This window comes from Puma concolor, chromosome E1 (genome assembly GCF_028749965.1).
Source record: "Puma concolor isolate L17-30 chromosome E1, mPumCon1.1.hap2, whole genome shotgun sequence".
In the NCBI taxonomy this organism is placed as follows: Eukaryota; Metazoa; Chordata; class Mammalia; order Carnivora; family Felidae; genus Puma; species Puma concolor.
The window spans coordinates 3,346,026-3,362,310 of NC_141680.1; the positions used below are offsets into that span (position 1 = coordinate 3,346,026).

The 16,285-nt window shown below is 57.6% G+C and overlaps 1 protein-coding gene across 6 annotated transcripts; it reads left to right on the plus strand.

Moving 5' to 3' along the window:
• Positions 1-3,406: 3,406 nt before the first annotated feature.
• ARHGEF15 (Rho guanine nucleotide exchange factor 15) lies at positions 3,407-15,189 on the plus strand. Of its 6 annotated transcripts, none has more exons than XM_086685950.1 (18): positions 3,418-3,538; positions 4,045-4,078; positions 4,257-4,460; positions 5,371-6,026; positions 6,610-6,942; positions 7,208-7,262; positions 8,487-8,545; positions 8,654-8,865; positions 8,984-9,144; positions 9,325-9,477; positions 9,577-9,706; positions 10,989-11,063; positions 11,180-11,272; positions 11,354-11,514; positions 11,621-11,773; positions 11,929-12,011; positions 12,119-12,226; positions 13,616-15,189. In XM_086685950.1, exons 4-18 carry the CDS (start codon positions 5,420-5,422, stop codon positions 13,765-13,767), a joined length of 2,535 nt encoding a protein of 844 aa, XP_086542076.1. In that variant the 5' UTR covers positions 3,418-3,538; positions 4,045-4,078; positions 4,257-4,460; positions 5,371-5,419; the 3' UTR covers positions 13,768-15,189. The 6 variants fall into 6 exon arrangements, with proteins under 6 accessions (XP_086542077.1, XP_086542079.1, XP_086542076.1 ...); XM_086685955.1 differs by having other exon boundaries at positions 12,122-12,226; XM_086685952.1 differs by having other exon boundaries at positions 4,343-4,460.
• Positions 15,190-16,285: the final 1,096 nt, after the last annotated feature.

The following is a 16,285-nucleotide window of genomic DNA, read 5'->3' on the forward strand; positions in this document are numbered from 1 at the left end:
ATGTGCATTGCAGCCTTGATTGTAATGACAAAACCTGAAAGCGACCCACACGTCCGGCCCTAGGGAATGAATTACAATAGTCAAGATTCTTTCAGCAATAAGTGACAGAAACCCAGCTGAAACTAGCTTAAGCATGAAAGAATTTAGTGGCTCAGGAAATGGAGTGGTCCAGTGGACAAAAATGAGTTGTCAGCCCCCCTCCATCTCTTGTCTCTGCTTCCCTGGGGTATGGGGCTCATTTTCTCCCCATTGAATTGACTAGGGTGGGGATGGCGGGTGGAGTGGGGGAAAGGCCAAGTCTGATGGCGCTAGACTTAACCTTGTTCCTGCTTTGTGCCCTTGGAGGAAAGAGAAAGCGGCTCTTTCCCAGGGAGGCTGTCCCTGCTTGGGTGACTCCTGCATTCCTGGGCCATTCTCTGTGGCCAGAGGATTGACCAAACCTGGGTCAGATGGCCTGGAGGAGACTGCTGTGGTCGGCTGTCCCACTGGAACCATATGGAGTGGGGTGGGGGTGGAGGCGTGAAGCATTTCCTAGAAGACTTTTACTGTTCTTACCAAGGTGGTAAAACCTAGTTGATGCAATATTACATTCCAGGAAAAGCCGTAGTTACGAGGACCGCGTAGCAACATGACAAAGGGTCATAAAGCAATGCTAAATAAGAGAAGGCAGAATACAGACTCGAAACGATGATGGTGTCCCTGGAATACAGAAAAATAGAAAGCTTTTGCCTTGGTGGGGGTGGGACGCTGTATTACTACATGAAAAAACCTTCACTACCTTTGCAAAAGTATTTGCACAACAAATACGTGTCCGTACAAAAATAATCTGGTGGGTGTCGCACGGTATGATTTTCAGAGCTCAGTTTCTTTTCAAATGAGACGGCGCACACATATAAATAAACAGACGGTGATTTTATAGCTCTGAAAAGTCGTGCTTTTTTTTTTCATCCTTGTGGTTGCTTTCAGCAGTGGGGCCCAGTAGAGCCTCTTGGTCAGGAATGTTAGAACATTCCGAGTGCAGTCCCAGGGAGTTTCAGTTTGGGGGAGGAGGGGACATCTCTCACCAACAGCTAGGCAGATAGGAGGCCTCCGGATGGGTCAGTCAGGACAGAGAGAGGCAGCGGGAAAGTAAGGGAGGACAGCGAAGGGCCCAGGGGGGTCCAGTCCACTCCATTCCTCTTCTGCCGGCATCCCCACTCACCCCTGGGTTTTAGAAAGTCTCAAGTGCCATTCATGTTTGCAGCTAATAACCAGCACTTCGGGGTTACGCTATTTATTTGTTTATTTTAAAAGTTTATTTATTTTGAGAAAGAGAGAGAGAGAGAGAGAGAGCAGGGTGGGAGCAGAGAGAGGGAGAATCCCAAGCAGACTCTGCCCCGTCAGAAGCATGGAGCCTGACGTAGGGCTCAAATCCACCAACCACAAGATCATGACCTGAGCCGAAACCAAGAGTTGGACACTTCACCGACTGAGCCACCAAGGCGCCCCTATTATTTATTTATTTTTATTTGAGAGAGAGAGAGAGTGTGTGTGTGAGTGGGGGAGGAGAGTGGCAGAGGGAGAGAGAGAGAGAGAGAGAGAGAGAGAGAGAGAGAGAGAATCTTAAGCAGGCTCCATGGTCAACTCAGAGCCCGACACTGAGCTTGATCCCACAACCCTGGCTCAACCCACTGAGCCACCGAGGTGCTGTCCTTATTTTTATTTTTTAAAGTAAGCTCTACATCTAATGTCGGGCTTGAACTCACAACCCTGAGATCAAGAGTTGCACGTTCCACCGACTGGGCCAGCCAGGTGCCCCTTGGGTTATCTTTTTTTAATGTTATTTTTTAAGTAGCAAAATGAATAAGATATTCCCGTTTCGGTTAAAACACACACACACACACACACACACACACACGACAGGATTCTTTTGGCTACTTACATGTATTCAGCTTTCTTGATTGGGTCTGTGAGATACTCTTGGAAAGATTTCCTCTCCCTGAAAGTCCGAAAGGATCTAGAGATGAGGGCTGGGAGGTTAGATTCCTGGTCCTGGTGTGTGTGTGTGTGTGTGTGTGTGTGTTGTGTGTGTGTGTGTGTGTGTTGGGAAACAGGTGGGATCAACAGAATCGTGGAAACGGTCTGTAGGGAAGGAGAGTCAGAGACTAGTAGACCTATGGGGAGGATTCAATTTAATTTGTGTCAATTCCCAAAACATTAAGCACCTATTATTATTGTTTTTTAATTTTTTTAACATTTATTCATTTTTGAAAGACAGAGAGAGACAGAGTGAGAATGGGGAAGGGGCAGAGAGAGACAGAATTTGAAGCAGGCTCCAGGCTCCAAGCAGTCAGCAAGGAGCCTGACGCGGGGCTCGAACTCACAGACCACAAGATCATGACCTGAGGTGAAGTCGGCCGCCCAACCGACTGAGCCACCCAGGCGCCCCTAAGCACCTATTATTATATGCCTGACCCTGTTCCAGAACTTGGGGATAGATACATCAGTGAGCAGAACATAAAGATCCTGCCACCAGGAAGCTTACTTTTTAACACGGAAAGGTAATTAACTATAACCAGAATTTGTCAGTTTGAGAGCACAGATTTTGGTGCGTTACAAGCAATGGTTGCCGGCGGGGAAAGAAGGCAGGTCGGGAATGGGGCAGGAGGCGGCGGCTGGCAGTTTCAGAGTGGTGGGGCAGGCCTCGTGAGACGGAGGTCTCTGAGCAGTGACTTGAAGAAGGGAGGGACTCACCCATGGGGATGTCTCCGGAGGCAGGTTTCCAGGCTGCAGGCCCGGACAGGGATGGGCGGAGGGTAGGTCGGATAGCGCCTGGTAGGTCGTTGCGAGAATTTTGCTTTTCACGTGGAGGAGAAAAGGGGTCAAACGCTTTTATACCAGTTTTCCGGCTTTTCTTTCCAGTATCTTGTTTGGGTGTGGGCGCGAAGATCTAGAAAGAGCGGCACTGGGCGTGGGCAGAGGCCCCCGGATTTCATAACCGCCCTTGTATCTTCCTCCCACCAGCCTGGATCCAGGCTAGGCGGGGGTTCGCTCCACCCTGTTTTTATGGCACACCCCCAGCCCCTCAAGCACAGAGCAAATTAGAGGGGAGAGGGTCCCCCGCCCACCCAGCCTCAGGGGGTGCTGACCGCACAGGCCAGTCCACATCAAAGCCTCCCAGTGGGAAAGGGAGAGTCAGGGGCTGGGACCCAGAGAGAGGTGGGCAGAGAAGGGTGAACAGGCAGGGGTCCCAGCAAATGTCACACCCACCTGGAGGAGACCGGGGTCTCAGGTCTCCGACCTCCTTCCCACCGGAGGCCCTCTCCCCCTGCCTCCCTCCCCCCGCCCCCCATGCACACACGCACACACGCACACACGCCTGACACAATGGCCGGGTGGGGCCAAGGAACTGGCTTCCTCTGTGGAGATCTCAATCTGGGCCCTCAGTTCCCGCCCCAGAAACACAGGAACAGGCATTCGGAGACCTGGCCCCACACTCCTCGCTCCAAGGGGTAGGCAGGACAGGCTGAAAATAGAAACAGCTTCCAGAAAGATAAAGGTAAGTTCAGGGAGGGGGGCACTGCAGGGAGCGGGAAGCCTGGGTGGGGGTCCCGTGGTGTGGCATAAAGACTGGCTCACACCCAGAGGGACAGGTTAGAAGCTTAAGGGACAGGCTCTCGTGTGTGGTGTGGGAGAGATAGACACGTCCTGGAGGGACACACACACCATCCCTCAGCTGATACACAGGTGTCCAGACGCCCGTTCCCGGTGCCCTCCCACCGGCCCGGCCCTGTGCCATTGCCAGCCCATCCTTCGTCCTCACCCCGGGGCCCCGTCAGCCCCCAGTCCACGTAGCCACGCAGCCACAACCAGACCCTGTGCATACAGAACAGCCCGCTCTCCCACGCCGGCGTTTCAGCCTTTTTCCGGGACCCTTGGGATCCTGGGTCCATCACATCTTCCAGAACCCTAGTGTGCGCATGTGGAGTGCGGTGTGGTTTGGGGAGGGGGGGTGTCCGGTTGGGAGGAGGATCCGATTCCTGTTTCCTGCCCCTACTCACTCAGCCCTGGGAGGTGACAGAGTGGAGAGGACTGAAGGGTGAGTGCGTGGGGCCTGGTACCTGGGTCCCTGTGAGAGAGGCCTGAGTGGGGGGGGCGGGAAAGGAAGTAAACGCAGGTACCTTTGGCGGGGAGTGGGGGGGGGAGGGATCCCTGAAGGGGGGCAAGGCTGGGGAGGAGCCCGCCAGCTGGTGAGGCCACTGCCTGGGTCACCTAAGGAGCTTCCTGCCAGAACACAGAGGCCATTGAGCTGCAAGATTCACAGCCTCCGGCCCCCAGCCCCCACCCGGCATCCTTTCTCCAGAACCTAATCCGGGGCCTGGAGGGGTCTGACTCTCCGGCCGCCTCCTGTGCGGAGTTTGGGGCCACCGCCCTGACCCTGCCGCCTTCTCAGGATTGCAGCCGCCTGCCCGCAGGAGGAGGTGAAGCCCAGGTTTCGGCGTCCTGGCCCCACTGGTCCTCACCTTCAGTCCGGTCTCCCGACCACCCACCAGGCATCCTGGCAGGACCCAGGCTCCCACCGGGGCCTCTCTGACCAGATGCGGGGCGGGGGCGGGCAGGGATGAGGACGGGGCAGGAGAGACCGTGCCCGCCCGGGGCCCCCTGGTCTCTTGGGGTCAGAGGCTCCAGGAATCTTGAGGGCAGGAAAAGGAGACTAAAAATAATCCGGAAAGGGAGAGTCCGGAGAGAGGAACTGGGAAATGGGGGGCGGAGGGCCCGCTGGAGCAGGGAAATAGTGATGCATCCCTCGCTTCCCCGGGCCCGGGCGGCGCGCCTGCGCACACGCGTCCGCTCGCACCCCGCCTCTCCGCCTGCACCGCGCCGCGGCCTGCGCTCGCCCCCCCCCCCCCCCCCCCCCCCCCCCCCCCCCCGCCTGGCCGCACGGAGCGTGCGTTCTCAACACCTCTCGCGCGCTGGCGCACGCACGCTCGCACGCACGCACAGCTCTGCAGCCGGACACGTCTGGCCATAGGAGAAGCGCGATGTACGGGGGCCCCCAACCTGGGTCTCCAACTGGCCGCCCCCGCGCCGGCCTCACTGCCCCCTGTGGCCCGACTGTGGCAGCAGAAGCCAAAAGACAGAGAGAAATGGAGGCTGGGAGGCTGGGAGGGGTGAGAGGTGAGGAGAGGAAGACAGTGGAGATGAGAAAGAAGCAGAGGGAGGGCACTAGCCTTTCCCCCTCCCGCGACCCCCCCCCCCCCCCGAAATCATGTCCCCATTTGCTTGCAAACAGTTTCTGCTGGGAGGCCTCCGTCTACCCATGGCGGGGGAAGGGGGTGGGTGGGGCGGGGTGGGGTGGGCATTAAGGGTCTCTTCCTCCCTCTTCCTCAGGGGATGACTCCAGAAGAGTATCCCACTCCTTTGAAGAGCCCAGAGGAAGATGTCAGCCCAGTCTCTTCCTGCAGCAACACCCCCTACCCAGAAGCCCCCTCGGATCATCCGCCCCCGTCCTCCTTCTCGCCCCAGGGCTGCCCAGTCCCCAGGGCCCCACCACAACGGCTCTTCTCCACGAGAAGCTCCCCTCACCTCCAATGATGCGCCAACCCCGATGTGCACCCCCATCCCCTGGGAGCCCCCAGCCTCGGCCCTCAAGCCCCCTGCCCTTCTGCCCCCCTCGGCTTCTAAAGCCAGCCTCGACTCCCAGACTTCCCCAGACTCGCCTTCCAGCACCCCCAGTCCAGTGTCCAGGCGCTCCGTCACCCCAGAGCCCGCTCCCCGGTCTCCAGTTCCCCCACCCAAGCCCTCCGGGTCACCCCACACTCCGCCCCTGCTCCCCAGTGCTGAGGTCCTGGCCCAGGGTGGCTCTGCCTCGGCCCCAGGCACTGTGCGGAGATTGGCTGGCAGGTTTGAATGGGGGGCTGAAGGCAAGGTCCAGGCTGGGGATGCCCTGGAGCCGGGTGCCCATGGGGCAGTGGATGTGAATGGCGAGAGAGAGGTTCCACAGGGCAACCTTGCTGGGAGCGGGTCACAGGAGAATGGTGCTCCGGGTAAGTGCATCGTGGAGCCCTGTGTGGGCTTCTTTGTTTTTAGTGCTTTAAGACTGGGTTCTTTCAGGGGCTGTGTATATATATATATATATATATATATATATATATATATATATATACATATATATATAATTTTATTTTCTTTTTTACATTTTTTAAAGATACATTTATTTTTGAGAGACAGAGTAGCACAGGGTGGGTGGGGGTGGGACAGAGAGAGAGGGAGGGACACACAGAATCCGAAGCAGGCTCCAGGCTCCGAGCTGTCAGCACAGAGCCTGACACGGGGCTTGAACTCACAAACTGCAAGATCATGACGTGAAGTCGGTCAGACTCTTAACTGACTGAGTCACTCAGGCACCCCCAGGGGCTACATTTTTAAAAATGGATTTCATGTTGGGAAAAATCTGATTGCCATGTTTTTTTGGGGGGTTTGAGGAGAGTCAGGGTGGGGAAGATAAAGATGCCTGGGGCTGGACCACCTTGTCCCACTGCTTGGTAGGTTAGGGGGAGGGAGGAGGCCCAGGCAAGGTGGGGCCAGGCCCCAAGGGCCTTCTCCTTAGGGCACCCCTGTCTCCCCCAGATGCTGTCCTGGCTTGCCCTCCCTGTTGCCCCTGTGTCTGCCACATAGGCCGGCCTGGCCTGGAGCTCCGATGGGTACCTGTGGGGGGCTATGAGGATGGCCCCAGGGCTTTCTGCCGGGCCTCCCCACTGAGGACCTCCCGCTCCCGCCCCAGCCCTCCAAGCCTCAGTCTCCCCCCAGTGGTCCTCACGTCCTACCGCTCCACTGCCGAACGCAAACTCTTGCCACCCCTGAAAGCCCCCAAACCAGCGTGGGTCAGGCCAGACATCACCGCTTCTGGGGACCCCCCGCAGCCAGATCTCCATTTGCCCTCGGAAGACGGAATCCCGACAGGTACAGAGCCCGGGTGAGCGGGTCTCTGGGCGGGGAAGGGAAGGGCTGGAGGTGGATCTTTGTAAAAGCCAAAAAAAACTACCACCCACAAGCCGCTCAGGAGTCTTTGTTCTCTACCAGCTGCTGCTCTGGGGCTGACTGGAGTTGTAGTTTTTATAGTGAGCGTCTCCCGCTGGCGGGTGGGGGTGGGGTGGGGGCTGGAGTCAGGAGTCCGGGGCTGGGGATCCTGGAGATTTGTTCTCTTGACTCTGGGCTCTCTCTCCAGGGGACAATCCTGATGAAGCTCGTCAGGACACTCCTCCAGCATCTATGGAGGGCAGGTACCAAATACCCTCACCCTTACCCCTACCCCAGCACAGGCTAAGCTTCAGGCCCAGCGAAATCTCACCTTCGCACATGAGGGGGAAGGACGTCTAGGGCTCTGGAGACAAGCGGTTCTGTCCCTTACCAGCTGTGTGGCCTCAGACAAGTCACTTAACCTTCCTGGTCTCAGGGTCCTCATCTGTGGGTGGGGATAAGACACCAGCTACTTCACAGAGTTGTTTAGTGCGATATTGGTAAAGAGCCCCGCCCACAGCAATTGCTCTGGTTTACTTCCGGGAACTTGAGCCTCTATTGCAATGGTCTATAAATCTGTTTAGCACCAGGGACGCCTCTCCTGTGTTATGTGGGTTTGTTGATCATCTTAATGTTCATTTATTTTATTTTGAGAGAGAGAGAGAGAGAGAGGCAGAGAAAGAGAAGGAGATAGAGAATCCCAAGCAGGCTCTGCGCTGTCAGCACAGAGCCCGATATGGGGCTCAAACCCACGAACCATGAAATCATGACCTGAGCTGAAATCAAGAGTCAGATGCTTAACTGGCTGAGCCACCCAGGCACCCCTATTAATCATTTTAGATTCACCACCCCTATCAGAGCTAGTGAGTTCCCACTCACTTATTCAGCCCTTGCTGGTAGGAATTCTCCTAAGTGTTTAACTTGGTTGAATGCGGCAGAGCAGGGAGGTGCGATTCTGGGTTTGATCATGCTGAATTTCACTGAGACACAAATAGGACACGCCAGACAACCATCCGCAGCTGAGCGATCTGGAGAGCTCTGGAGAGAGAGGCTTGGAAGTGTGTGGTACCCAGTAGTTGAGATAGCAGGAATGGATGGGGCCTGCCCAGTACAGGGCCTCGTATACAACAGGCACATAAATAATTTTTACAAAATGTTTGTTTATTTTTCAAGAGAGGGAGAGAGAGAGCAGGGGAGGGGCAGAGAGAGAGGATCCCAAGCAGGCCCTGAGCTGTCAGCACAGAGCCCGATGCGGGGCTTGAACCCACAAACCGGGAGATCGGGACCTGAGCCAAAGTCAGACGGTCCCCCGACTGGGCCACCCAGGCGCCCCGCATAAATAATTTTGTGTGTGTGGTTCCATCGAAGTCCCTGCACACTACCTGTGTGCGGATCGCGCACTCCCTTACACTAGCATGTGAATAGCGCCCCCTGGGGGCGGTGTGATCGTGGTGGCTCTGGGGCAGTCCCTCTGTTTCTCTCCGCAGGGACAAGGAGGGGCTGGAATTGCTGAAGGAACAGAACTGGGAGCTGCCCCTGCAGGACGGTGAGGGCCTCTGGACCTGGGGTCCCCTCTGTCCCCCTCCCCCCATCAAGCAGTGGGGAAGGGTTCTGGGGCGCTGGGCTTCCCTGATGTGCTGGGTCTGTACTCCAGAGCCTCTGTACCAGAACTATCGAGCGGCTGTGCTGTCAGAGGAGCTCTGGGGGGTCGGCGAGGACGGGTGTCCCTCTCCAACAAACCCCGGCGAAGCTCCCACCTTCGCACGGCCCCCTGGACCTCGCAACACGCTGTGGCAGGAGCTGCCGGCTGTGCGGGCCAGCGGCCTCCTGGACACCCTCAGCCCCCAGGAGAGGCGCATGCAGGAGGTGGGCACGCCTGGGGTCCGGCAGGGCTGGCGCGGGGCGGGGGGAGGAGGGTGGAACCTGGGTCCGGGACTGGCGGGGAGCCGGGCTTTCCGCCCACTGCCCTGCCCTTCCTCCTCAGAGCCTGTTCGAGGTGGTGACCTCCGAGGCCTCCTACCTGCGCTCCCTGCGGCTGCTAACGGACACCTTCGTGCTGAGCCAGGCTCTCCGGGACACGCTCACCCCCCGGGACCACCACACCCTCTTCTCCAACGTGCAGCGAGTCCAGGGAGTCAGCGAGCGGTCAGTGGGGTCCTGTCGGAACAGCAAGCGGGGCCTCTGGCCGCTGAGCACTCCCTTAGCTTTATGCTTGTCCCAGGTCCTCCCTTCCAGGGGCCCAGATAGCGCCCAGCTCTTGCTCGGACTCCTGGGAGACCTGGCTGTGTGCCCCACCTCCATTGCGTGTTCCCCTGACTCCCTCAGGTTTCTCGGGACGCTGCTGTCCCGTGTGCGCTCTTCCCCCCACATCAGCGACCTGTGTGACGTGGTGCACGACCACGCCGTGGGCCCCTTCTCGGTGTACGTGGATTACGTGCGGAACCAGCAATACCAGGAGGAGACCTACAGCCGCCTTATGTGAGTGCACGTGGCGGGGGAGGGGGAGGACCGGAGGGGAGCAGGGGCGGGGGCGGGGCCTCCAGGTGGACGCCGCCATCCGCGGGGACGCTTTCGCAGGGACACGAACGTGCGCTTCTCGGCCGAGCTGCGGCGCCTGCAAAGCCTCCCCAAGTGCGAGCGGCTGCCGCTGCCTTCCTTCCTGCTGCTGCCCTTTCAGCGAATCACCAGGCTCCGCATGCTGCTGCAGGTACCTGTGCCCCCCCGCCCCCGGGGGTGGGGGCGGGGGGGGGGGCCCTCACGGGAGCACTCTCCCCCTCCCCCCCCAGCGGCGGGGGGGCTCCTGCCTCCTGCCCGGCTTCTCAACTCAGGACCCACCCAGCCTGGCTGGGGCCGACCAGCCGTCCAGGGAGCAGTCTGGGTGCCGCGAAGGAGCCCCTGGCTGGACGCGCGGGTTCGCCACTTAGCTCGGCCACTAGCTGGCCTAGTGGTCTTGGGCAGGTCCCCTCCTGTCCCAGGGTCTGGGGGGAACTTGAGGAGTGGCCTTTGAGGTCTCCTGCCGCGTGCCTCCCCAGTGGGGGTGATAGCACTCCGAGCGAGGATGAGCTCTTTGGGGGTGAAAACAACCTTAGCTGGTCCGATGTTTGCGGGGGCACATCGGTAGACGCGCAGCGTATCTGTGGCATTAACATTCCACGCGGGCAGGACGCTGCGGGGAAAACGTGTCTAAAAAGGCGCCTTGGCGGAGCGATACCGGGGATGGGGGTTAGGTTGAGACACAGAAACGTTCTTCTGTTGCAAAGCAGAAACTTCTCCCTAAACCAGGTCACCTGCTGTGGGTGACCCGGTGAGAGGCCCCATCTAGGGTATCAGCCTCTTCGTATGTACTCCGCTTTCTATATCCCCGGTGTAGACAGTGCCATAATCATAATACTAATCGTAATAGCTAAACGGCTGTGGAGCGCTCTGTCCTAGGCATGGTTTTAAGTGTTGTCTACCTATTTCACATTACCGGCCACTGTAGGTGGGAAGTGTTACTGACCCCACTTTATGGATGAGGAAACTGAGGCACCGCGAGGTTACATAACTTGCCCCAGGTCATACAGAGAATAACTGAGAGCGGCAAAATGGACGCCCGGGCGCTCTTAACCACTTGGCTGCGTTGTTTGCGCTAAGCGCTAACGATGAAAATAGTAGCTGTCGTCTTTTGTGTTTACTGCGGGCCAAGGAGTACTTTTCGTAGATTTACCTCGTTGAATCGTTACAGCAGTGCTTCTGGTCTGCTGGGTGGGTATTGTTGTCCCCATTTGACAGATGGGGAGACTGAGGCCCAGAGAGGTAACATGATGGGCTCAGGGTAATGCAGATGGGGAGTGGTGAGGTCTGTCCGCCTCCCTGAGGTTGGTTCCCCAGCCCGGTGAACCCAGAACATTTTGTCAAGCTACGTAGGGTCCTCTGAACAGCAGCCCCTCTGAATCCCAGGGCGGGCGGCAGAGCGGGGCGCCCAGTCCCTCTTACCTCCTTGTCCCCAGAATATCCTGCGCCAGACAGAGGAGGGGTCCAGCCGCCAGGAGAATGCCCAGAAAGCCCTGGGTGCCGTCAGCAAGGTGGGCAGGAGGGATGCTGTGTGGGGGGGGGCGGGGATAGGGGATCGGGAGGCAGGCGACCAGGTGGTTGGGGCAGAAGGAAGGAGGGGTGGGTGACACGGCTCCCCCGACCCCAGATCATTGAGCGCTGCAGTGCAGAGGTGGGGCGCATGAAGCAGACAGAGGAGCTGATTCGGCTCACCCAGAGGCTGCGCTTCCACAAAGTCAAGGTGAGCCCCTGCCCAGGCGCCCCCACCCCCGCCCCCCCGCAGTGCGGCAACAAGCCAGAACCTCCCCCTGCTCCCCCACAGGCCCTGCCCCTGGTGTCCTGGTCCAGGCGCCTGGAGTTGCAAGGGGAGCTGACCGAGTTAGGGTGCCGGAGGGGGGGTGTGCTCTTTACCTCGCGCCCCCGCTTCACCCCCCTCTGCCTGCTACTCTTCAGCGACCTGCTGCTCATCACTCAGCCCAAGAGGTGGGTCCCAGGGAGGGAGGGAGCCCAGGCTGGGGTAGGGAGGCGGGGAGCTGGGGGTCCAGCCGGATCCCCCGTTCTCCCTCTGAACTGCCTCTTCCCTGGGCAGTGGGCAGCGGCTGCAGGTTCTGGACTATGCCCACCGCTCCCTGGTCCAGGCCCAGCAGGTTCCGGACCCATCTGGACCCCCTACGTTCCGCCTCTCCCTTCTCAGCAACCACCAGGGCCGCCCCACCCACCGGCTCCTCCAAGCCTCCTCCCTGTGAGTCGTGTCGCCTTCAGAAAACACCCTGGGACCCTCACTTGGATTCTCAGGCCCCGCCACCCTCTTCCTCAGTCTCTCTCCTCCACGGCCCTTGTCTGTCCCTCAGAAGGACCTCCTGGTTCAAACGTGACCCCTCCCTATGTCCCCACCAGATCAGACATGCAGCGCTGGCTGGGAGCCTTTCCTACCCCCGGCCCCCTTCCCTGCTCCCCGGACACCGTCTATGAGGACTGTGGTGAGTGTCCTCTGGGAGATGAGGGAAGGAAAAGTGAGGCTAAGAGGGGAAGATGGGGGAAAAGCTACAAAGGGCCTTGATCCCACTGTGTGTCACCCACCCCCAAGCAGACTGTTCCCAGGAACTGTGTTCAGAGTCTTCTGCACCGGCCAGGACTGAGGCACGAAGTCTGGAGTCCAGGGCTCTGCCCAGGCATCTGCACAAGAGCCCTGAAGGTGACAGATTCTTTTATTTATTCATTCGGTGAATTAAAAAAAAAAACAGTGTATTGATTTATTTAGAGAGAAAGGGGAGAAGGACGGGCAGAAAGAGAGAGAATCCTGATGTGGGGCTCAAACCCACAAACTGATAGATCATGACTCCAGCTGAGGTCAAGAGTTGGACACTTAACTCACTGAGCCACCCAGGCGCCCCCTGTAGGAATTACTTAAAAAAAAAAAAGTAGATGATACAGTGTCTGAGGGTTATAAGTGTTGTGGGAAAACACATGTAGAACAGAGTCAGGGTCAGGCGGTCCCAGGGTTGGATAGGATTACATTTTTTTTAAATGTTTATTTATTTATTATGTTTATTTTTGAGAGAGAGAGTGAGAGAGAAAAAGAGAAAAATAGTGAGTGGGGGAGGGGCAAAAAGAGAGGGAGACACAGAATCTGAAGCAGCCTCCAGACTCTGAGCTGACCACACAGAGCCCAATGCGGGGCTCGAACTCATGAACCATGTGTGAGATCATGACCTGAGCCAAAGTTGGACGCTTAACCAACTGAGACACCCAGGTGCCCCAGGATTACAATTTAACATAGAGAGGTCAACGGGGTGCTGGTGCGCTCGCTCTCTCAAAATAAATAAGCTTGAAAAAGTAAAAATAGGGGAGCCTGGGTGCCTCTGTCAGTAATGTGTCTGACTTTGGCTCAGGTCATGATCTCACAGTTCATGAGTTCAAGCCCCAGGTCTGGCTCTGTGCTGATAGCTCGGAGCCTGGAGCCTGGTTGGGATTCTGTGTCTCCCTCTGTCTCTGCCCCTCCCCTGCTCATGCTCTGCCTCTCTGTCTCTCTCAAAAATAAATGAACATTTAAAAAATTTAAAAATAAATAGGAGGTCGAGGTGCCCCTCCACAAGGAGGCACCGTGTGAGCAGTGACTTGACAGAGGTGAAGAACTTAGTTGGGCGCATGGTGTCTGGGAAAAGAGTGTCCCAGACCAAGGCAGGAGTCGGTGCAAAGGCCCTGTGGCCAGAGTGTTTGAAGAATCGTAAGGAGGCCAGCCAGCATGGTAGACAGAGTGAAAAAAGGCCAGAGAAACAGATGAGGTCACAGAAGTAAGGGGGACCAGACTGTGCGGGTTCCGTGAGAACTCCAGCTCTCCCTTGCGTGAGATGAGCAGCACTGATGAGAGATGAGCAGGGCTGGACAGGAATGACACACATCTTCTGTTGCTGCTGCTGCCTCCACCTCTGATGAAATGGCCTTTCTACTGCCGCTCCAGGCTTCTCCACTCATCCCCACACTCACCGTGACCCTCAGGCATCAGACCCCGTTGGACCTCCTTTTCCTTCCTGTCCCATCCACTGCCCTGGCTCCACTTGGGCCCCTGTCTCTCTCTTCCCAGGCTGGCTAAAGGGCTTTCCTGGGGCCTTCCCTGCCCAGCTGGTGTGTGAAGTCACAGGGGAACACGAAAGGAGGAAGCACCTTCGCCAGCACCAGAGACTCCTCGAGGCCGTTGGGCCCTCTTCAAGCCCCCCCAGCGCTCCCCCACCCTAAGGCAGGCAGGGCGGCAGCGGTGGTGCACAGGTTGGGACATCTGGCGCTTGGCACCGGGAGGGCAAAGCCCACCCATCCATTGGATTCGCTGTCAGTGGGAACGCTACCTCTATTGGCAACCAATAGGGACCGAGCTTCAGGAGAGAGCAGCCAACGAACACGCTCGAGTGAGCGGCCAATGGAGAAAGAGGCTTAGTGCAGAGCAGCCAATGGGTGCTGAGCTGGCTGAGCCCCTGGCCAATGAGTATCCCTGCTACGCTCACAGCCCAGGAAGACTAAGCTAGGTCAATAAAGCTTTAAAAAGGGCTGCGCTGGAGATAAAGTCTTAGAATAAAATAGCCAGTGGCGATAAGCAGGGAGCCATCCGGCCACGCAAGATGGGGGTCTGGGCCCAAGAGACCGGTCGTGACCCTGCCTCGTTCTCCAGCCACGACTGTCCTGCCCTTTGAGTCTGGGAAGCTTTGGATTCCACTCTTGGGGTGCCTCCTGTGCCCTCTCAAGCCACTTCCTCTCTTCTAGAAGAATCCAGAGTGTGTGACTCAGAGAATGTGTGTGTGCGCATCCGTGCATGTCTCTGGATGTATCAGGGAAGGTGATTCTGCTGAACATGGTGTGTGTGTGTGTGTGGTCTTGCCCCCCCCCCCCCCCCCCGTGACCAAGTGCCCCATGCCTTCCCTCACCCCCTGTTTTTCCTATTATTCTCTCCAAGAAGACAGGAGGTCTGAGCTCCAGACGAGATGTGCTGGGTGTGGCTTGGCAGCCAGAAGCCAGAGTTGGGGGTGAGAGGCCTGGGCGCTGGGCCAGGGGTCCATGGCAGCCTGGTAGCGGACGAAGATGGCCAGTGGCTGCGGCCTGAAGCCCCCTGAAGCTTCCTTGCCCCAAACTTGGCCTCCAACCCAACCGTATCCAGTCACGCAGCCCCAGCTTCGGGCTTCAGACCAGCTCTGGGTTTGGGTGAAGAGACTGGAGCTGTGGATCGCGGGCCCTCCGGTGAGCCTCCTGGCCTTTCCCGCCGTCATCCTGGCCCTGTCACAGAAACACTGGGCCATCCAGTGGGGAGAGGACAAAGAGCCAGTGTAATCCCCTCTGGAGCATCTCCTTCCAGAGGAGAAACGGCCCTGCAGGATGCCACAAGGACGTGAGGGATGGGGCCAGGGCAGAGCAGACAGTTGCTGGTGAGGGTGGAGGGTGGGGTGGGGGGGGTGCCCAGGCCTTGCACCAGGCCTCCCCTGAACTAGACCATCACTCTGTCCCTTCTGCTCATGCGTGGCAACCGGCCCAGGACAGCAACTGCCACGCCAGCCACAGGAGGTGGAAGGACTCTGGGAGACTCGGAGGGAGAAAGGGACTGGCATTTGGCCGTCCGGGTTTGCACAGTGCCCGGTGAATGAGAAACCCTCAGTAAACGTTGGTGGACCTGTATGGAGGGGAGCGTGTGCTTAAAGTTTCCCAAACGTGGCTTTGTAAGGGGGTGGGGCTGCTTGGAAAGAGATTCTTTGAGAGCCGGGGTCGGTTCTGCTGGGCCTGGGGCTTGGAGACCAGGAGCATGGCCTGAGGGTGTTGGCCCCCACTCGTAGTTCCCCGGGGGATCTAGGCAGTGGCGGGGAAGGGTCTACAGCTGGAGCAGAGCGCTGTTGCGGGTTGGGGAAGAGGACAGGGCAGGGCCAGGTATGGCTGGGACTCCAGCAGGGGATGAAGACATAGGGAGAAAGGCAAAAAGGGCAGTCAGTCAGCAATAAATGTCCTTTACTGACCAGCCAAGCATCTCTGTTCAATTCAATTCAATTAAATTCAGTTCCGTTCAATATAGTACCTATTTGTGGAGCGCCTTCTATGCATCAGGCACTGTTCTAGGACACAGGGGTACGGAGATGAAAAAGACTAAGGCTCCTCAAGGAGCCTACATTCTGGGTTGAGGGAGAACAAATGCCAAGTAAACAAATTAATAAGTAAGGGAGCAGTGAGTGCTGTGAAGAAAATACAGGAAGGGGCTGGAGTTCAGAATGATTGTGTGTGTGTGTGTGTGTGTGTGTGTGTGTGTGTGGCTTTGGGGAAGAGCCTAGAGGAGGTGATGTTTGAGCTGAGGTCCAAATGACAAGAAGAAAGCAACTCTGGTAAGATCTGGGCAAAGAGCATTCTGGGGTTGCAACAGGGGGACTGAGGTTCCAGGAAGAGGAGGTTAGTGGTCATGGGAGGGGGCCGGTGCGCACGCTCCTTGAAGTTTCCTGGTGGGGGAGCCCCTCCCCACTACGCTCCCCTCTTCCTCTGAGATACTGAGATAGACACGCAGAGGCAAACAGCCACACACGCACTCTGTGTACATTCCCTCCAGGCTCCTCACCGCCCCCCGCCCCATTCCTGCTCTAAGGAAGCCTCCCTTCACCAGTTCAGAAGTTCTGATGCTGGGATAATGGGGAAATGGAGAGCAGACAAGTGTTGTTCTGGGGACATGCAGACACACAAAATGCAACCACACGTTCCAAAGGAGACTGAAAAGACAGGGAAGAGGGCTGTTACC

Coding starts and splice junctions, on each gene's coding strand:
- ARHGEF15 (XM_086685951.1), top strand. CDS start 5,420: ATGTCAGCCCAGTCTCTTCCTGCAGCAACACCCCCTACCCAGAAGCCC. Junction 7,263..8,486: donor CCAGCATCTATGGAGGGCAG/GTACCAAATACC, acceptor TTCTCTCCGCAG/GGACAAGGAGGGGCTGGAAT. Junction 9,707..10,988: donor GGCTCCGCATGCTGCTGCAG/GTACCTGTGCCC, acceptor CCTTGTCCCCAG/AATATCCTGCGCCAGACAGA.